Consider the following 20385-nt stretch of genomic DNA (forward strand, 5'->3'; position numbering starts at 1 on the left):
CCAGGCGGCGCTGAGACGCGTTTTCCGGATTTTCTGCTGCTGCGCGGAAGCGATCATCAACGTCCGCCCTTAGTAACAGGCCAGACGTGGTTGGACACCACATTGCGCATCTCGGCGGGCATTTCTTGTCCTGGACTCCATCGTGCAGCATTATCGCGCGCGTCCCAGCTTCGTAAATCAGCCCGCACGGGAATCCTCCGCTACCCCATAACCACGTTGAGGTCTATCGCAAATGCCATGGTACGAGATTTCGCGTCCTTTGCGCGCCAGAACGACATCGCTTAACCATTTATAGCAACCGATGCCGCACGCGTCATTATCGATGTAAGCCTCAATTAGTCTACTATGGAGACTGTCGCACTGACGATTGCGCAACAGGTGATGGCAAGCAGCCGGCGTGCGGAAGGTGTGAGCATGCTAAGAAAGAATGCGTGTATGAGAGCGGAAGACGATTCCGGCGTTCGTCGATCTCAGATTCCTTCAGTGTTGAACAACCTTGGGTTTCATTCCCTCCACGAAGTAGGGATATGCTGATGTTTGCTGCGGCTCTCGCTGACACCACTTGGCAGTTCAATTCTTGGACGAATCAAGCGAAATTCGCTCTCAATATGTCCAAGATGGCTACTCTCCATTTGGCAGCCCTTCGGTACACGTGCCGTCTCCCAGCGGTACTCCCGGAAGTGCGCAGGGCACCGCTTTGACGCCAAGCTCAACTCTATTTACTCCAACGGAAAACCTTACAGTCCTGTCGTTACTGAATTCAGAATCTCCGGTGCAACAACAAACAACAGCGCCCCCAGTCTTGCATGATCACCGAGCAAACACGAGTGCGTACCATCCGCACCATGATGAAGGTGTTAGTACTTTTGTCTATCAGCAACCTCCTGGTGAGCCTGTGCTATGGCCGCTGGAACATGAACAGGAAGCAATGCTTCTCCAGCATTACATTGAGAATGTCGCCTTATTCGTAAGTTTTCAAATCAAATTAGAAAATTTCTACTGACCATTGCCAGTTTGACATGGTCGATACCAGAGATCATTTTGGGGTTCACATCGTCCAGATGGCCAAACAAAACAGCACGCTGATGTATGTAATACACGTATCACAGAGATACATTGATTTTCGGCTGACCAATGCTGTCATTCAGGAATGCCATCCTAGCGTTGTCTGCTCGTCAGCTTAGTCGAACCACCGACTTTGATCCTTATATTGCAGATGCGTACTATCAACGATGCTTCGACACACTCATCCCAGCGCTCAACGACAACGTCACTATCAAAGAAGAGCCACTCCTTGCGGCGACTGTCATACTACGGCTTCTGGAGGAGATGAACATCTCGATTATCGGATCCGATCCTCAGGGCCATCTTTTCGGTACCCAAGCTATCATCCGCGCTGCCGAACAGTCATACGCTGCAACCTCCGGGCCTGATCGACGACAGGCCATTTACTGGGCTGCCTTCCGTCAAGAGCTTTGGATATCGTTGATGACGCAACGAGCGTTTAAGCTGCATATCTTCCCCGCTGATCGTTCGCTCGAGCCGGCCAACGATTCTATCTGGGCTACACGAACCATCGCTCACCTCGGTGATGTGAGCAACTTCGTGTTTGGAGAAGGTAGAAATAGCATTGCTCGCTACAATCAACTAATGGACGAAAATAGATCTTGGACACAGTGTAGGCCTGACAGCTTTGATCCGTACTATTTTCGGCAGGATCGGGATGGCAGCGGAAGGAACTTCCCAGATATCCGGTTCCATCAAAAAACCCATGTCATGGGCACTCAGTACAACCTCTTGGCTCACATGCTCCTCATCGTGCATGATCCGACGATCCCCCAACTTGGCCCAGCACACAAGGCATCACGCGCTGTTGTCGATAGAACGGTACAAGATAACGTCCGGACACTATGCGGTGTGGCGCAATCGAATTCCAAGTGGTTTCCTTGCAAATTTGTTGCTTGTTTCGCAATTGCACTTGGTAAGTTCAGTTCGATTCACACCATAACTTGGGCGTTTACTATCAAGTATACCATTTGCTCAGCAGTACATCTAACAAGTTTAGTTGGTGATCGTTTTACGCTTCGTGAAGATCAAGAGCAGCTTCGCGATTTGTGGTACGCCTGCGAACGGTCGCATGGCTTTCCTCCGACAGCTACCATTGCCCAACTTGAAGAATCCTGGGGCTGGCATAACTCTTAACGCCTATCACGTTCTCAACCTGGATTTCTGTAGTGGTTTTAATGCTTGTCTGTGCTCCGAGAGAACCCTAGCGACGTCGAGAACGCACGCATTTGAAGTACCAAGCATTTCCGGATCAGTTCATCCTCCTCTCCCTTACCACCCGTTGCCATCGCCATGATATCCCGCTCCATAGAAGGGCATCATACCACCGGGTACACGCAACTGTGGTCCGGGATAGTTGCCTCCATACGCGGGGTTCACAGCGCCTTCCAATCCTGTGTAATGGTGTCTCGGCCGGCGATGTTCCGGTGGTGACACCGCCTTGCCGTGATCCTCAGACCTATCGAAAACCATCGCCGGCCATCTATCGATAGGGAGCTTGTTCCTGATCGTTTGGTAGCAACTATTGATGAAAACCAACAATGGATATGCTTGCACACGCCGTGCATAGTGTTCCTCCAGGCACATTTTGATCACGCCACTTAATTCAACAGAGTACCTGGCGCCTGCCGGTCGTCCTTTATTCCACATTTGACCATTAGGATTCTCTTTGCTTCGTGGTGATTTGATACCGGTACATGCACAGATCATACTGAGTCCTAGTTGCCAGATATCGGAAGCACCGCTGAAGAATGGAAACTCCGGAGCGAAGAATCCAGGTGTTCCTCCTGGTTGCACTATTGCTTCTTCTCGGTTAGGGCAGGCTGCTAAGCTATCTTCAGTGACTGCGTAGCCAAAGTCGGCAAGTTTTGCTACTACCTGGCCGTTCGCGATTGTTAGCAGGATATTGCCAGGCTTGATGTCTCTATGGTAGATTCTGCTCCAACCGGATTGGAAGATCTGTTCGTCATTCATCTCCGGCTGTGGGCCACGGTGGCAATACGTAAGCGCGCTAGCTAGTTCGTCGAACCAATGCCAAATCTTGCGTTCGTTAACATAAGCCCCTTTGGCAACCCCTTGTGCCACGTCTGCCATGCTTCCCACGTCGCAATACTCCATGTATACAGCCCCCTCTAGAATAGATTTATCGCGGAAATGGTCTACCATCTTCGTAATATAGTCATGGTCCTGAATCTGATGAAGAATCTGGATTTCTTTAGAAGGTATGCCGTATTCGAATAATCTTTTGTCGAATCGCTTTTCAATGAAAACCATGCCCTTGGCGCTTGGGTTGTCGCATCGGACTTTGCTTATGCCACCATTAAGACCTCCGTCCATAGTTCCGAGGCGCTGAATCACTGTCCACTTTTCCCTTGCTTGTCGACGATACTGTACGGAAAGCTTCTTGCAGATTTTTGTCATCGAATTTACAACTACCTTCGTTAGAACAAGTTACTAGCAGTCTTAGTGGGTGCTAGCTTCGAGAAAAACTAGAGGGTTGTGTTGCATTTGGCAGCTATACAGGTCTCGAAAAAGGCGCTAGATTTGATCTATGTATTTTATAACTGGGGGGTTTTCATGATTAAGGGACAGTGAATTAACGCTGTTGCATTATATATAACGCCAACAGTGATAACAACGTTCTAGTTGTCGTTTCGATTTCACCTTCAAGGGACAGAATGTGCGACGCAAATCATATATAATGCCATTCATGCAAAATGTTTGAAATCCCCTAGACATGTCTGTGTTGTTTCAACGACATGATCTTGTGAATCTGATCAGTGAATAACTTATGTCTCTTAGCCCACGTGCGTCTACCGAGAGTCTTCATGTGACGCAGAACTGTCTAGCATAGCAAACCTTTTAGATTCAAATAGTGTGGGGGTTCACGACCTTCCAGTCGCTGAAACCACAAAGAACCCCTTACTCAGCAATTAGTTCACTATAACAAGTTATTGAATGGCGCCAAAGCTGAAATCTCGAAAGAGTGAGGACGGAAAGGAGACTACCAGTGAGGATTTAATGTTTATCGATCCATCTCCAACTGACATGGAGATGCAGGATGCGTCACAAGAGGCTGCCTCACCTCTTACTCAAGTGACTGTACCACTGGCTGGTTTCCAGAAAAGTTCTCAGTCTTCCGATACGCTCAGCCATCCATCTTCGCATACCTTAAGTCATGGATTACCACCTGCTCAGATACGCATTTCACGTAGACCATCTGTACCAAGTCGCTCTTCCTCTCCCTCGTCCTCGGTAGTGGACATTACAAAGCGTCCGTCAGACTATAGCTCCGACGATGAACACGTTAGCTCACCGCCCGGCTACATTCGCCATCCAGGTCCTACTCGACGTCAGTCCGATACTAATGATTGGCCGCATGGAGTGCTCAGTGGTGGCGTACTGATTCGTTTTTTGGAGGACTTGTCGCGTAGCTCTCGACGCGACCACTGGCAGGTCTGTACCTGGCTGGAAAATTTTGCTGCGCGCTTCGGTCGCTTCCACAACCTCGATGGCCTCGTCGTGACGAACGCACAAGACATGCACATGCTTATGCTAGCACACAAGGTGTGGCTCGAAACAAAAAGCATACCAGCCGAGGGAGACATCTTCTGGGTGCCGGGATTAGAGCCAGCAGGAGATGTCGATCCGGACTGGGAAGCCAAGGCAAAGAATAATCTTCCCAAACTATCTAGCACACACAGCCAGAAGCATTGGATGGCAGGAGAAGCACAATATCTGCACGGTACTTCAACAGAGCGGCCTAGAAAGGGAAATATGGTTTGCGAGAGATGGATTGACGGCATGGGGTGGGAGAGGGAGATTTGGCAAGCATGAAGAACGTCAGATTTCACTCTATGTCTAGGTCCTGCTCTCACACGACTGGTTCAGTGATCTGCATGCTGAGAGCCATAGCATATCAAGCGTGTTTACAATGAACAAGACATATTGTCAGAATGAACGAGGTTTTGGTGCAAACGAAAAGTGATGTCGAGGAATAGTGGGCAGCATGCTAGGGAGGTGCGATAATATGACGTCATCACCACGAGCTACCAGCCATTTTTAGAAGGGTGCGACCACAGGAGTAGACTGCATGGACAAAGACCAAGGCCATTGCGAAAGCACTACATGATGCAGACAATCTATCAGTCATCTTTGCAAAGTCAAGACTGCTGCCGATGGCTAGGTAGTATGCGACCTTGACCCAGCTGCACATGTACGCTCATTGTTCTCTAGACCCATGACCAGCCTTCCCATTCATCTTTGTTCTACAACGCATTGTGATCTTCACTGCAGATTCCATGATACTCTTCACTACCTGTTCCTTTCTTTCCTTCAATATGCACCATCTTCTATTTTCAAACATACGACGATCGTTCCGGCCCGCATGTGCATCTCACTTGCGTTTTGCACAGCCTCACTACCGGGTTGGCGGATATGATCATCCTCCGTGAATCTTGATAACGGTAGGAGCAACCGTCCCTTTGCCCCACGTAACGTTGCGCCCAGGCTGGCGCATCCTGATCACCTGAAGTCACAGTTGGGCGAAGGAGCGGGTGTGTTACCTAGGAAGGTTGTTGTAGGTGAATCGTGGTGGTTCTCGCGTCAAGCCTTACATGCAGCTAGGTCTGGTGTATAGCATTGCCACTTGGGCTCTTTACATACCACACCGCATGTTTGGGAAAGTAAACTTTCATGTGATACACGTTGGGAAACCAGGTGTTCTGTTGCAATCAATACATCCGATGCATTCGAAACCCTGGATTGGTGTATTGGACAGCCCGTTGTAGCACAACGTCCGCGAAATAAGCTTTTCCGCCCCCAAACTCCCCGCGTCCAGTGTGTTCTTCGTTTAGGCCTTACGTGGATTCTAGTGCGTCTCTGGATACTTCAATGCTACCACTGGTATAGGTAGATCAAGTATGAGCTCGTCAGTTGGCAGTATGAAAAGTGGCAGTTGGCCGTAGGATGACGGTCACGCCGTCCTCTCTGATCTGCTCAGGTGATGAAGCAAATGCTAATGAGGTAAAGCAGACGATGGAGTATCAGAAACTCGCGCCCAGATTCTAGACTACATGCCAGAGCTCATAGATGCGTATTGCCGAACGTGATCATTTCAAACCCTTGTCGCATGGATTAACCACTGGCCGGGTACCTAGGTACGTTGCGTAGTTTCAAATTTCCGCTCCGTATAAGGCTTTCCACAAGGCATACTTGCGTCGTTTAATCTACTCACGTGGAGATGAAAACTTCTCTGCCTGACAACTTCTCCTTCGCTAGCAGCAGACTGATCAAGTGATGCAAAGCTAGTCATGAGAGTTCATCTGGTGTGTGACCATCCGCTAGATGTTGGGGCGGAAAGGCTGTTCTAGGCTATTGAGTGCATTACAATATCTGCTTCGGAAACAATACCTATGTACACTGAACGCGTTACCGGCTCCAACTCCTACAATGACAACTGCAGCTGCATTGGGAAATGCACAAATGTAAACAGCCGTTTGGCGCATGTCATCATACTCTATGCAGGGGCCACTTCCCCCTTTCCGGCTGTCATTCATCTTGTACAACTCGCTTGGGTATAACATCAAAGCGGCCGGTTTATACACACCTTGTCTCGGTAGTTGAGTTGTGGGGGCGGTGCCGCAATGAGTCAATGCGCTTGTACTACTGCAGGGCATACGCAGTACGTACCCGCTTCACTTCGCTATATACATGCATGCAGACACTTAGTCCTTTATCGTGATTGTGGCATTAACAGGTGGTTGGAACGGTGGTTTGGGGCCAAAAGGCCGAAGTATTGCTTCATAAACCGGTATGCTTTGGGCTATCCCAATACCGTACGAGTTCCAGATGCGAACCCTGGCCTCCAAGAGCGCAATCCGCATGCTCTGGTTTAGGCTAGTGGGAATTATCCAGAATGGAATACAATTCTGCTTTCGTGTTTTTCCAGATAGCTCTCAATACTCAGAACCATGATCATCTGCGTGTACCTCGCCATCTTGCCTCTAGTTCCCGAGCTCTTGCTGATGCTTCTTGTCTCTTCTTCGCCGCCATCTCCGCTTGGCTCTGTTGGTAGTCTGGAAGTTCATCGTCTGAACCCTGAGGATCTTCCAGCCCCAGCAGCTCTAATTCCGCTGTGATAGCACCCATATGTGATGGTGGTTGCCATTGTTCATATGCGTGGAGAGGCGGATTTTGAACAGGGAGAGGATGATTTTGTGCGGACCCTGCTTGTAACGAGATATGCGGTGGTGGCTCAAAATTCTGCCAATCATCTCTCTGCTCTCTATGAGGCCGTCGTGTCGGTTGTGTTCTTGACAAATACTGGGGATTTTGCAGAGGTATCGGAATGGTGTCATTAGCACTTCTTCGAGCGAAAAGTGAGCCCTGAAGCTGTGGTGGACCGGTTGGTGAAAAAGGCTCGGCATCATTTGGCAGTCCGGTCATCGCTTCAGCAAATAGATGGAATTGAGAAACATCTGTAAATGGCTCTGTGGGTGACACCCATGTTGTGTGTGGCCGTGGCCGACTGTTAAAATTGTCGCGTGTCGTAACGCCAAGTGTAGCTTCGGGAAAGGTACGTGATCGTGGAGGCGATGTGGTCTCAAAGTAGGGGTTCATTGACACCGCGCGCTGCTGTTGAGGACGAGTGTATTGGTGTTGTGGTAGTGGAGAGTACGGCTGATACTGCACCACGTCTGAGTAGTCCGACGCAGAGGAATGTGCTCGAGGAAGGGTTGCTGGATCCTGATGAGAGGACTGGCTGAACTCGTAGGGAGAATTTGGCATGCTTCGTGAGTAGTTGTGTCTATGATGACCATTCGTATCCACATTTAGGTTAGTGGAGTATCGGTTTTGATGGGATGATCCGGGTCGGAGATGGGTTGACTCTGTCTGACTTGAAGATTCGCGTCGGAGAAACCCGCGCAAGGAAGGTGGTTTGCGAGATCGTTTATCTTGGCCGGACGGTGATGGTGGGAGTGGTTTGTTAAGGTCCGAACTGGTTGTGATAGCAGGTATCATCGACGTGTTGATTCCACTGCTGGAGCATACACTAATCCGCTGCGAGGTTGTTTGATACGCCGATCGTTCTGGCCGACAGTCGTGCTCTTGTTGTCGCCTTGTGGAAGCTGGCATGTTTAGCCACAGCTCGTTCTCGGTCTGCACTCGACTGGAACGGTGATTGTGGTGTGCCATATGTTCTGTATCTTCCACGTATGTTGAGCTAGCGTTGATGTGTAGGAAGAATGGACTAGAAGCTGCGACTAGCTTGTTGGTTGACGGTAAATCCGCAAGCTTATAGTTGAAAGATGTTGGTGGGATCGTCAGCAGCTGGGCGTCGGGTAGCATGCTAAAGAGAGCTGCTTCGTATGCAAATGTATCCAAGGCTGAAAGCAGGGGTGTGCAGGCCAGGCCTAAGAGCTTGGTGTTGAATGTGGAGGTTAAGTGCGGCTTGATGGCGTTGCGCTACTGCACGACTGTAGTATTCGAGCGAGTTTAAACGATGCTGATAGCCGATTCGCAGATCTGACAGCTCCAATTATTCTATGCTTCCGACATCCCGGGCGGGTGGTATCACCAGTGGAACAAGAGCGATGTATATGGTCGGAAAGGTTAGTGCGGCGTGGTAAAGGGTGGCGGTGGTTAACGGGCGCAGGGGTAAGGCGTCCGTTGCTAGATTACCGTGTGTAGATGTCGGAAGGGAGTGTCCTTACAGAAGGATTTGCAGACTGCTTGAAGTGTGCATGTCCCAATCGTCTCAACGGGGCGAATATACAAGAGTATTCCAATTCAAGGTCAGGTCTCGACGGAAATGGATGTGAATTTGACAGTCCATATCTGGGATCATCTGAAAGGATTTTTAGACGATTGCTGGCCTAACTCTTCAGGCCAAACGCCAAAGCTTCGGAGAGGCTCGTCATGCTCAGTACGGGTACGGCACATCAGGACCCCTTTCAGCGCCCGGAGCATGGGTAACATAATGTTACCGAATTGCAAGCGGTGAGGCTCAAGACGGTACGTGATCACTTGACCTCTGTACAGCCAGCCGCTCGCCTCAGCGTTCAGCGCATGGGATATCATAGTGCCGAGGGAACGCGCCCAGCGGCAATAATCCTACTCTGGGTATGCAATGAGTTGGATGTGTGGCAATGGATAACGGGAGAAGCGATCATCAAGGACCAGGTAAAGGACGGAACGCGTGCACTGCCTCCCCTAATTTTAGATGTAGGAAACGCTAAACTCTAACGTGGCAAGCAACCGAGGCTGCCACACAACCCTGTCTTTGCCCACCGTTGTCTATCCCCAACCATCAGGATCGCCTTCGACAACACTGCACCTTGTCAATGGTCATGGTGAGTATCCTCCGATTTTGAATTTCTTTTCTCTAGTAAGTTTGTTCCTAGAATTAGCTTTTCGCTAGGGTCGGTGAATACTGAGCCACAGAAACGCACAGGTGCTGATGCGCATCGATTAAAACAACCCATGACATCAGCCCGTCATTCCATCGTTTCGTGCTGTTTTCAGCTGCAGTGACAACAATGCAGCATCGATACCCCCTTTGTTGTCACTATTAGGTTGTCATATGCCAGAAGCGTCACAAAAGCCTGTTGTTGTCGATTGAGAAATGACTCTTTGGCCATGGTTCTCAGTGACATTCAGCGGTAAGGCAGACTTCTCTTATCGCTTTCTACTTTGGAACCATGGCCCTGAGATTGTCATCTGCGATGTAAAACACCTGGAAACGCCCACTCAGGGCGTCACGGTGCTCGCCTGATCGCTTCCTTCGCTTCCGTGGCGGGCCTGCATCCGCAAACACCGAGATTACGATAAATCTGACACAGGCACTGCACACTTCTACCACTCTTTATAGCATACTTCTGCCCGATCGTGTATCACCGTTTCGGTTGACCACAAGAGCTGTTTATTTGGAAACATATTCACTCCATCATGTGTGCAGTCAGTATGGAGGTAGTAGCGAACACATCTTCCGTACATACCTGAGTACGTACAGTAGATCAGATGTAGGCGGTCACAGGTCGCAGCATCAAGGCGTAGTAGCCCACCATGTAGTTCAGCGACTGCAAGTCTAGCGCAACGATATCATGAATAATGTCTGAACAACAAAGCCACGGTGAGTACACACGGTCCTAGGACTGCCTTCAGCACCGTCTCGGCGATGTGCATGCGAGTAGCCGCAATGGCCGCTGGCTCAGTCGCATGCGACACGTTGTTGTATTGATCTCTGTCTCACTCTCTTCCATCAGATCAAGATTTAAGGTTGGAAGATCATAATGTGGACGGCCTAAGGGTATATCACTCTCCATCAGCCCCTCATCGTTGGGCCTTAGGCCGCCTGCTTCCACATTGGATTCCCTGTCACTCTATGTCTTCTGTTTGATCTTTCATAGCTGCAGCATTGCTTCTGCGCACCAGTATTTGAGAACCTCCCTCCACATGGCATACCCTTCTAATTAGTGAAGCTACAGTGCGCTACACCAGTCGGAGCATACACATCTGTACGGTCTTGAGCCGGGTGATGGTACCAATTAATTGCTAGACAGTTATTGGATGCGCCAAACAAAGGTGTGCAATGTAACAGAAAAGTAAGCTTGTGACGGCCTGGTGACATCGCATCAATGCGAATTTATTTTGGGCCGAGGATACACTATTACGCGAAACGCTATCACGAATTGACGAAACATGTTGTAATTAGACTTGGATTTTAGTTCAACTCCCTTTTCTTAGACTTCCGAAACAATTGCCTCTGGCTTCTTTTGCACGCGCATAGGCGTCGGCTTGACCACCCCGACCTTCGCCGACCAAGTGTCAGACCGATCATCGAGCTGGATTCCTTTCTCACCATACTCAGTATCATCTTGGTCTTGTAGTCTCTGTGCGAGCATATTCCTCGCAACCATTGCGTATCTTGCTAGCAAAAACAGTGCAATCATTCCACCGGCATATCCCAAGACATGAAGAATGATGCTAACGTTGCCGTGAGCTGGGTTCATCCATTCATACACATAGAACCCTTGCGCATATCGAGTGAGGTACGCAAGGCCGAGGTATACCGACAGGACCCCAAGGACAACGGATAGATGGTGCCACGGCAATGGTTCGGTAGCCGATAGCACGATCTCAGTCGCAGCAAAGACGCTGTTGAGGCCATGGACAGATATGTTGATCCACTGTTCAAACCGTCCGGCTGGCCATCCAGAGTTCATGGTACCCCAGAAGACAATCGTGACTAGAAACGGAAACGAAGTCATGGTGGAGTAGTACATGCTATGCAACAGCTGCAGGTATTTAGGCCAGTCGTGTAGCCATGTCCTCTGCCGGAACGCGTACATGAAGGTATGCACGCTCGATACGAGGAAGTAAAAGCCAAGTGACCAGAAAGTAAGGTATGTGAAGAAACTGAATGATTGTCCGATAGCTGCGTCGCCTTGCTGGATGGTGTAGGATCCAATGTTGACATCTTTGAGCTTAATTGTGGCTGTCTCGTGCGCCAGCCAGGAATAGCATGTTATAATTGTCGTGAAGCAGTATAAGCTTAGTAGGGCGCGGATACATGCGAGAGTGATTGGTGAGATGAAGTGAGATCGAACGAATGAGTGTGATGTGTCGAAGCCGGCCCTGGGTACACCCCAGGCTTCGTAGGTGAACAGTTTCATGGTAGTGAAAGTTGGGCAGGGAGTTGTCGAAAAGAGAGAGTGGAGTGCCGATGGCCTGCTATGAACGTTTGCTTCCAACTCCGTGTTAGGAGATCGTCCAGTCGCCAGGAGGTTTCGGCAAAAGAAATGGGTGCATGATATACCTAGGGATCAAGCGCCCAAAACGTTGCCAGCGGCACCTCTACCGCACCGATATTTTGGAGAATTGGTACAGCTAGCCATAGCAAGGCTCTCAGGTCAACAATTGCATCTTCCAGCGACGCCACAACAGTCTTGTTGTGGACCAACATCAACGTCTAGGCGCTATCATCATGCAAAGGTCAGCAGCTACCAACCAGATCGTCTTTGGACTAACATTGATTGAACCCTCACGCCAGCCCTACGCCCCACACCATGTGTCCCAGGCGTTGTGATTCATTAGCCTTCTTTGATGACGGCACGTTGTTAATCGTCCGGTGCCTGCGGGGCTTCCGATGGCGTTCACAGCAATACACCTGTCTCCGACGCATTATTCGTTGTGATGCCGGAATTGGTTGTTGCTCAGGTGGGCCAATGGTGTTGGCGAAGGGGTAGCGCGCTTGAAAGAGTGTGGTGTGGCTGGTTTGGTGCTAGCTCGTGCCAAGCACGCAGCCTTGCTTCTCAGCCGCATACTACATGCGCCCAGATCTGTCGGGATGCGCGCAGGGCGTAATGGAATCGGACGATGTTACGCATAGAGGAATTCGTTGTTCGCTTCCAAAGAAACACTCGAAGATGCAGGTTGTGAGATTATTGACGAAACCTTAACAATACCTAGGTACATAGGTACCTAGGTAGTCATGCTAGCGGCAGTCTCTCGACGTTCGACCAAAAAGCTCTCTGGGCCCGGCTTTGGGCCACATGCCGCAATAACCGCCGGAATGCTACCTTCGCTCGAAGTATACTATGGATACATCTCCACATTAACTATCGTGCGATAGTCACCGAATAACTTGCATCAACAGTGGGAGAAGATAACACTTTACTAAACAGTAGTGAGATGGCGTGCTATGCGTTATCTGTGTCTTCAGACCTCCTAGCTCAACCGAGTGTCGACACTTTTGCTCTGCACGTTGTGAAAACTCCAAAACAAAACATCAAGTTCCTAGATCCATGCCATTCCAACAAGCTTACTTTTCCCTTGAACACCAGATGAATGGCAGTTCCCGCTTTCATTCTCTAAAAAGCGTTGCGCGTCAAAAAAGATGTTCTTGCTCTTCATGCTGTCTGCCATTGTGTCCAGATCGCCATAACTAAAGAACGCAACATTCCCTGCACACCCCTTAGTATTTGCTTTTGTATGTCCACTTGCAATGATGAGCCATGACGTCGGCGTCCGTAACCTTGTTCGTTAATGGAATTCTTGACCGGGTTTTGCTTCTCCAAAGGATATGGTAGGCCAACCTTGTAACATTGTCACAAAACACACCCGGTCCATTCTACGTGACAAGTGAAAAATGTGGTACTGAATAGCCTCAGGACCATGAGATGATGCCAAATTACTACTACCTACCACAAGAATGCCCATTACCGGCGATGTTGGTCGCAACAGTGGACGCGAAGTCGCATAAACAGATAAAATTACCCCAGAACTTGCCTGATTACCGTCAAGACTTACATCCCTCGCTTACCTAAGACAATCGCACGCTTAGTTCTCAATCCCGTGAAAAGATTGTGGCGAAGGCGACACGTCGTTCTCTCATGCCTAAAGAGCAACTCCACTAAGGGGCTCAAATCTCATCAGTTACAAGACGACTTCCTTGCAGGCCACCAACTTTAGTTCTCTTTAACATGGACACCGATACCTCAGTCTTCACTGCTCTTGACAAGTTCACTCATTTCCGAGCGAAGGCGATAGAGCTTCCTCTTACGTGGGAGGTAAGTCAGTTGTAGAGTACCCATCTTAGGCCAGCATTGGCCTTTTGCAGCCAACTTTAGAACCATAAGCGCCATTGTACAAGTAAAACCATGGAGTTTCAGTGTCTTGAGAGACTTCAGGAAGTGTTCCAGCAGCGCTTTGTGATCCTTGCGGTTCTGTCCGATGCCCCGAATCTTGGAGGGAAACACAAAGCACTGCTTGGCCTCCAAGTACACAAAGTGTCGGAACTCGCCCAGGTTCCTAAGGAATGTGGCATCTTCTTCAGTGAAGCTTGTAGAATCAAGGAAGATCATGCGCTTCAAAGGAGCCCTTTGTTGGAGCAGTGCAGTCCGGATAGTGTGTGATCAATAATCATTGAATCTAAAGAGCAGCGCGTCGTTGACCGGGTATTCGAAAGCCCCTGGAGCATTGTAATGGCCAAAAAAGTATAACAAAGCCCTTGTAGAAACGTAATAGTCAACCAAGCGGATGGTTCCGACGCAGACTTGATTGGAAGGGTGAAAGTTACGGAACGTTACATTCAATAAGGGACAGGAAGAAACCTACTGGCATCAAGATACACTATTCCAAGTATCACGACTTCTTCAGCGGAGAACAGAGTAAATGAGGCATCCTACAAAGATCCATGAAGAGTGGCTGGCAACTGCAGAGTAAGTGAATAATCGTGGCAGGTTTCATAACTCAGAGAAGAGTTCGGAGACCTTAAACAGCATAATAGCTGGAGTTGGGATGCGAGCCAGAGGATCAAAGTTGGAGGTTTCTTGGGTTGTCAGATTGGTGAGGTTTCCAATGGAAAGAAGAAGCGTCGGCGCGTGGTCGCGAAGCTGTCACGCTGTCCTCGGCCCGCGCACGAGCACCGCCCCACCAGATTTTGAGTATCTCTTTTGTTCTTGACAAACTTACTAAGTGCGTTCAGTCTCTTGGCCGTAATGCCATTCGACTCTCCAGGTGAGCACACATACTCGGCAACCTCGTGAGGCGTGCATTGTGCATCATGTATTCCCAGTACGAAGTATCCAAGCCGTCCATCCGCGACCTTCGCTGAATTCACTCGGACAGCCCCTTTTCTCTTTCTGTCCTTAGCTTGCATCTCCGGCAAACAAGTAGAAGAGGCCAAGACTGAGGCAGGGATTCCACTGTATCACTGCTTATCGTTCACTTGGACGTCCTGTCCAAAGACAAGCCGAAAACCTTTGAAGTCGCCGGAATTGAACCTCAACTTGAGCAGTCGAGCCAGCGTCAAGTCACGCGGGAGCCGCGTACAGCACCTCGAGGGGTCGCAGTGTTCATGCCCTTGCATCTCGGTGACAACATCGATTCGCGAACGTTGGTTCGTGATGGAGGAGACGCGACAAAGCGCCCGGCCGTGAGCTAAGGAGCTGTTGAGGAAGCTAATGTAAGCATTGCAGCTCTTTTTGAGATATTCGTAAGTGATCTGATAGATCGGCTACGATGCGTGCAGTGAAAAACGTTATGCTCGGCAGTCTGGAGTCGCTCTGATCAAGTCGCTTCTTGTGGAGAGGCGCCTTGGCTCGCGATGACGAAGGCAGGAACTGTATTTCGACAGGCGGATCATCCGGCCACATCGGGCTTTCTTAGCGATCTTGTGCGTCGTCTGTAGACAGGAACCCTAGGTCGCTAACAGCTAAGATCAGACAATAATGTGCTGCATACAGCGCATTGGTCATGTAGCCTTCTCTAGCGACAAGAGAGCATCACGGGCCTCTTCATGTTGTCTAGAAGGCTCAGGTAGGCTACAGTGTTGAGGGCGGATTGGGGCAACCAATTCCAGAGACCGTGCACCAGCGATTCTGGTTCGGTTCCAAGCAATAGAATCATGACTGAATCTGGGCTGACGATGAATTGACCGGTACCTTGTCATCACTTTTGAGGATTGCTACAAAAGCATAACGCTTGGTTTAGAGTCCAGGACTGACAACTCTGTTCGATGCTCCCTTGGAGCATTTTTCGGACTACTTAAAGCCACATAAAAGTTAATTGGAGTCCTTGGTCAAGAAAGTCTTTTGTATATTCGCTGAAGCCCATTAGAGAAGTCTCTACCCGGAGGAAGGACGATTACAGCAGAAGTCAAGGACTGGTTTCGCCTGACACGCATACATTGCAGCGGGTAACATGTCTCCACGGCATAGGCGGAGCTGTCCCTGGGACATGACTTGGGCTACGCTTTCTTGAATGACTAGATATTTGACACATGAACGGAACTTGACATGCATTCAGATAGCACGAAGGCTATATTGACTTTGCCTCCATACAAACCATAGCATTCTTCAACCAGAGTCTGTTTAAACGGGACAGCAACTGGCCGAGAAGCCAATCTCCATTGCGATGCGTCGAGAGAAGAGGATGCTGTCGCATCACTCAGCATTGTCATCGCGCGCATTGAGCTGCGCCCTTTGGTGGGGACTGTTCAAACACCCGGAAATATCAAAATCAATGATCAGAGTTTTGCAAGTTATCTGTGGGTGCGTAGTGATTTCCGCAAACGTGACGTAAAGAAGTTCATCCCCGGGAATGGTCAATTTGGTGACGCGAAGTGACCAGGCTAGCCATGAGTTTAAAAAACAACCGCGGGAAACCTCTCGCGAAGGACCAGAACCACTACCAAGATAGAACATCACAGATGCCGCCTACACGGTGAGGGCAGTACAGACTGAGGTTCCCAGGCGATGCAGTTTTGGCCTGATGAGAGTTGTCTAAACAAACGTAATGTGGATACGTGCAGATGGCAGATTGCGAAGCCAAATGCGCTAACCCAAGGGGTTGGGCTAATCTTACGGATGCTCACCTGGGCAGCTCGCCCGGCCGCAGCTCCCATCCCACAAACTTGGCCACTTTATCTTGGCAACTGGTTCTCGACGTGACCATGACCCTTAACTTCTAAATAGGCTAGACTGATCATGCGCGTCCTTGTGGCCTCATCACGACCGTGGGGTTCGCACAACACTCTGGAGTCGTCCCAACCCATATCGGCCGTTTTCACAGGCACTCTCGGCGGCAACAGTTACGTTGCGCCATCGCGACTGTGCTTCCCAGCGCGATAACGTGTCGTAGCCAGGTCCAGAGTCGTTTCTGCGCGCTTTGAAGTCCTCGCCTGCGCAACGATGCCTCGGAGTTCCTTCTACAGATGAACGCGCATTGGCCATTTACACCACTATTCAACAGTATCGTCAGATGCACTTGCAGTATAGGTTCATGCATCTTGTGCCAGGCCGGGACCTCTTGTTAGCATTCTTTGTACCACTTCATATTAGCAAACCACGCACAACGTATAACATTGCTAGCGACTAGCTCGACATTCAATATGTCCGAAGTAAGTTGGCTGCCAGCCTCATGACTAGCTTGCCACGCCGCACATCCACATCAGAACTGACCAAGGACAGTCACCGACCGGTACATCCCCGGATCGCGACGGCATCTATCCATCAAATGGCCGGACGTACGACAAGTATCATTTTCAGGAAAAGAATATCCACATGCAAGGCATCGAGTTGGATGATGAAGAAGAAGACGAGGATATAGATCAACTTATCGAAGACCTTGAGTCACAAGATGGCGAAAATGCCGACTACGAAGAGGAGGAAGCGCAACAACCAGGCGGTGCGCGTTTGATTCCGGAGGAACTCTTGCAGACCGACACACGCACTGGCTTGACGTCGGCTGAAGTACTGATACGGCGCAAGAAGTTCGGCGAGAACAAGATGAAAGGTACCAACTATCTTATCCCTTGATTCGCGTTTGCTCACTATGTGCAGAGGAGTCAACAAATAACTGGGTAAAGTTTCTGATGTTTTTCGTTGGTCCAATTCAGTTCGTCATGGAAGCTGCTGCAATCCTTGCTGCAGGGCTCCAAGACTGGGTTGACTTTGGCGTCATCTGTGGTTTGCTCCTCCTGAACGCAAGTGTTGGCTTCATCCAAGAGTATCAAGCCGGCTCCATCGTCGAAGAGTTGAAGAAAACATTAGCTTTGAAGGCTACCGTATTGCGCGACGGCACTTTGGTTGAGATCGAAGCACCAGACGTAGTGCCCGGCGATATCCTGCAAGTAGAGGAGGGTGTAATTGTTCCAGCTGATGGACGCATCGTTACGGAGAATGCCTTTGTGCAGGTTGACCAGTCCTCCATCACTGGAGAATCACTGGCTGTCGACAAACACCGTGGAGATACCTGTTACGCGTCTTCTGCGGTGAAACGCGGCGAGGCTTTTGTCGTGATCACAGCTACAGGCGACTCGACGTTTGTTGGACGTGCGGCATCACTTGTTGCCAGCGCCTCCAGCGGACCCGGTCACTTCACACAAGTATTGCACGGCATTGGGACGATTCTTCTGGTTCTGGTCATTGTATCATTGCTGGTCGTTTGGATAAGCTCTTTCTATCGATCCAACGACATCGTCACTATCCTCCGGTTCACACTCGCGATCACGATAGTCGGAGTCCCGGTCGGCCTTCCTGCTGTTGTCACTACAACTATGGCAGTGGGAGCGGCGTATCTGGCGAAGAAACAAGCCATTGTGCAGAAGCTCTCCGCCATCGAATCGCTTGCGGGTGTCGAGATCCTGTGCTCTGACAAAACTGGAACATTGACAAAGAACAAGCTCTCGCTGGCTGAGCCATATACCGTTCAAGGTGTCGATCCAGAGGACCTTATGCTTACTGCCTGCTTAGCAGCGTCAAGAAAGAAGAAGGGCATCGATGCTATCGACAAAGCTTTTCTCAAGTCTCTACGCCACTATCCGCGTGCCAAGTATGTGCTGAGCAAGTACAAATGCATCCGTTTCCATCCGTTCGATCCAGTGTCCAAGAAAGTCCAGGCTGTCGTTGAGTCGCCTCAAGGCGAACGCATAACATGCGTCAAAGGCGCTCCTCTTTTTGTGCTTCGGACTGTCGAAGAAGATGGTTCCGTCCCACACGAGGTCGAATTGGCCTACAAGAACAAGGTTGCAGAGTTCGCTACGCGCGGCTTTCGATCACTCGGTGTTGCTCGCAAACGGGAAGATGAACGTTGGGAAATCTTGGGCATCATGCCATGCTCAGATCCTCCACGCCATGACACATATCGTACGATTAACGAGGCGAAGTCTTTGGGCCTTTCAATCAAGATGTTGACTGGGGACGCCGTTGGTATTGCGCGAGAAACTTCACGCCAGCTTGGTCTAGGTAAGAACAAACACTTGTCACGCGTAGCCCATTACTAACTTTGGATGCAGGTACCAACATATTCGATGCTGAAAAACTCGGATTGAGTGGAGGTGGCGAGATGCCTGGCTCGGAGTTCTACGACTTCGTCGAAGGTGCAGATGGTTTTGCAGAAGTGTTCCCACAGCACAAGTACAACGTTGTAGAAATTCTACAACAGAGAGGATACCTTGTCGCGATGACCGGTGATGGTGTGAACGACGCGCCGTCGTTGAAAAAAGCAGATACTGGTATCGCTGTGCAAGGCGCTTCCGACGCTGCTTGCTCCGCTGCCGACATCGTTTTTCTTGCCCCTGGCCTCTCTGCTATCATTGACGCCCTCAAAACGTCACGCCAGATTTTCCATCGCATGTACGCTTACGTTGTCTACCGCATCGCTCTGTCACTGCACCTCGAGATATTCTTAGGTCTTTGGATCGCTATCCTCAACGAGAGTCTAAACCTACAGTTGGTAGTGTTCATTGCTATCTTCGCTGATATTGGTAAGACTTGCTTCCTGGGTTCTAGTATGCATGTACTGACTGAATTGCAGCGACCTTGGCTATCGCTTACGATAATGCACCGTACAGCAGAACTCCGGTCAAATGGAACCTGCCAAAACTTTGGGGAATGTCAATCCTCCTTGGCGTCATTCTGGCTGTAGGCACTTGGATCACAATGACAACCATGCTGCCTTACCTTACTGGCGAGCAGCAGCGTGTCGAAGGTGGCATTGTTCAGAACCATGGCCAGCGCGACCCAATCCTGTTCCTCGAGATTACATTGACTGAGAACTGGCTGATTTTCATCACCCGCGCCAATGGCCCGTTCTGGTCATCGATTCCTTCATGGCAACTCGCCGGGGCGATCCTGGTTGTCGACATCCTTGCTACGTGTTTTACCATTTTCGGGTGGTTTGTGGGTGGAAGAACAAACATTGTTGCCGTGGTCCGTGTCTGGGCCTTTTCCTTCGGTATCTTTTGTATTATGGCAGGAGTGTATTACATTTTGCAAGGCAGTCAAGGCTTCGACAACCTCATGCACGGAAAGCTTCTCAAGAGAAAGCAAAAGCAGAGGAACCTTGAAGACTTTGGTAAGCATGATGGTTCTCTGTATCCGAGACAGGACAGTCGCTAACCACATCTAGTTGTTTCGCTGCAAAGGGTGTCAACACAGCACGAGAAGATTCAGCATGAGAAGATGACATAGCATCTTCACCATACCGGGCCTTCACTACCACGTTAGCGATCCAACATTACGCCATCGTGAGCGTGGTTTGGTCCTTCTCTGCAACACTGCGGGGGTCAGTAGAGGGCGTTTGGCGGCACTCCTGATTCCTAGTCACTGTTCATGGTTGGGTTCTGGAAGTATATTTGTATTCATACCTGTTTAGGATAGATGCGAACATCAGGGGATTGTAGAACATCTAGGAAGTCCACCTGTATGCCAGGGGCGACGTGTTGATTATGACAAGCAACTTTATCTCAATTTAACACATCCAACACGACGTGGGCATTGCACGGTCAAGTGCAACACTGGTAGAGTTGCACTG

The 20385-nt window shown here is 49.8% G+C and overlaps 7 protein-coding genes across 7 annotated transcripts; 3 read left to right on the forward strand and 4 right to left on the reverse strand.

Annotated features, from left to right (window-relative positions):
- The first annotated feature begins 50 nt into the window (after nt 1-50).
- On the forward strand, nt 51-2270 carry CC77DRAFT_260365 (hypothetical protein). The gene is made up of 7 exons (XM_018530896.1): nt 51-240; nt 296-324; nt 379-519; nt 570-967; nt 1014-1087; nt 1149-1981; nt 2066-2270. The coding sequence occupies exons 1-7, from the start codon at nt 233-235 to the stop codon at nt 2200-2202; spliced, it is 1620 nt and encodes a 539-aa protein (XP_018382933.1). The 5' UTR covers nt 51-232; the 3' UTR covers nt 2203-2270.
- On the reverse strand, nt 2038-3653 carry CC77DRAFT_260375 (kinase-like protein). Its single transcript, XM_018530897.1, has one exon. The coding sequence runs from the start codon at nt 3484-3486 to the stop codon at nt 2338-2340; it is 1149 nt and encodes a 382-aa protein (XP_018382934.1). The 5' UTR covers nt 3487-3653; the 3' UTR covers nt 2038-2337.
- Nucleotides 3654-3728: 75 nt separating this feature from the next.
- CC77DRAFT_260386 (hypothetical protein) lies at nt 3729-5104 on the forward strand. Its single transcript, XM_018530898.1, has one exon. It carries the CDS (start codon nt 4024-4026, stop codon nt 4900-4902), a length of 879 nt encoding a protein of 292 aa, XP_018382935.1. The 5' UTR covers nt 3729-4023; the 3' UTR covers nt 4903-5104.
- Nucleotides 5105-6362: 1258 nt separating this feature from the next.
- Nucleotides 6363-6892, reverse strand: CC77DRAFT_260401 (hypothetical protein). Its single transcript, XM_018530900.1, has one exon. The coding sequence runs from the start codon at nt 6741-6743 to the stop codon at nt 6408-6410; it is 336 nt and encodes a 111-aa protein (XP_018382936.1). The 5' UTR covers nt 6744-6892; the 3' UTR covers nt 6363-6407.
- CC77DRAFT_260400 (hypothetical protein) lies at nt 6893-8662 on the reverse strand. The gene has a single exon (XM_018530899.1). It carries the CDS (start codon nt 8413-8415, stop codon nt 7042-7044), a length of 1374 nt encoding a protein of 457 aa, XP_018382937.1. The 5' UTR covers nt 8416-8662; the 3' UTR covers nt 6893-7041.
- Nucleotides 8663-10808: 2146 nt separating this feature from the next.
- Nucleotides 10809-11741, reverse strand: CC77DRAFT_942195 (hypothetical protein; the record flags this gene model as incomplete). The annotated part of the gene is made up of 1 exon (XM_018534844.1): nt 10809-11741. The coding sequence occupies one exon, from the start codon at nt 11739-11741 to the stop codon at nt 10809-10811; it is 933 nt and encodes a 310-aa protein (XP_018382938.1).
- A 4729-nt stretch (nt 11742-16470) lies between these two features.
- On the forward strand, nt 16471-20333 carry CC77DRAFT_1042671 (plasma membrane ATPase). The gene is made up of 6 exons (XM_018527276.1): nt 16471-16969; nt 17040-17364; nt 17412-18815; nt 18866-19336; nt 19387-19926; nt 19981-20333. Exons 1-6 carry the CDS (start codon nt 16961-16963, stop codon nt 20040-20042), a joined length of 2811 nt encoding a protein of 936 aa, XP_018382939.1. The 5' UTR covers nt 16471-16960; the 3' UTR covers nt 20043-20333.
- The last annotated feature ends 52 nt before the right edge of the window (nt 20334-20385 follow it).

The sequence above is a fragment of the Alternaria alternata genome (genome assembly GCF_001642055.1).
Source record: "Alternaria alternata strain SRC1lrK2f unplaced genomic scaffold CC77scaffold_18, whole genome shotgun sequence".
NCBI classification, from domain to species: Eukaryota; Fungi; Ascomycota; class Dothideomycetes; order Pleosporales; family Pleosporaceae; genus Alternaria; species Alternaria alternata.

Bases quoted from the DNA above. Each gene is read 5' to 3' on its own strand.
- CC77DRAFT_260365 (XM_018530896.1), top strand. The intron at 520-569 runs GTAGGGATATGC...ACCACTTGGCAG, and splicing joins GGTTTCATTCCCTCCACGAA to TTCAATTCTTGGACGAATCA. The intron at 1,088-1,148 runs GTATGTAATACA...GCTGTCATTCAG, and splicing joins AAACAAAACAGCACGCTGAT to GAATGCCATCCTAGCGTTGT.
- CC77DRAFT_260375 (XM_018530897.1), bottom strand. From the start codon at position 3,486: ATGACAAAAATCTGCAAGAAGCTTTCCGTACAGTATCGTCGACAAGCA.
- CC77DRAFT_260386 (XM_018530898.1), top strand. From the start codon at position 4,024: ATGGCGCCAAAGCTGAAATCTCGAAAGAGTGAGGACGGAAAGGAGACT.
- CC77DRAFT_260401 (XM_018530900.1), bottom strand. From the start codon at position 6,743: ATGCCCTGCAGTAGTACAAGCGCATTGACTCATTGCGGCACCGCCCCC.
- CC77DRAFT_260400 (XM_018530899.1), bottom strand. From the start codon at position 8,415: ATGCTACCCGACGCCCAGCTGCTGACGATCCCACCAACATCTTTCAAC.
- CC77DRAFT_1042671 (XM_018527276.1), top strand. The intron at 17,365-17,411 runs GTACCAACTATC...CACTATGTGCAG, and splicing joins CGGCGAGAACAAGATGAAAG to AGGAGTCAACAAATAACTGG. The intron at 18,816-18,865 runs GTAAGAACAAAC...CTTTGGATGCAG, and splicing joins TTCACGCCAGCTTGGTCTAG to GTACCAACATATTCGATGCT.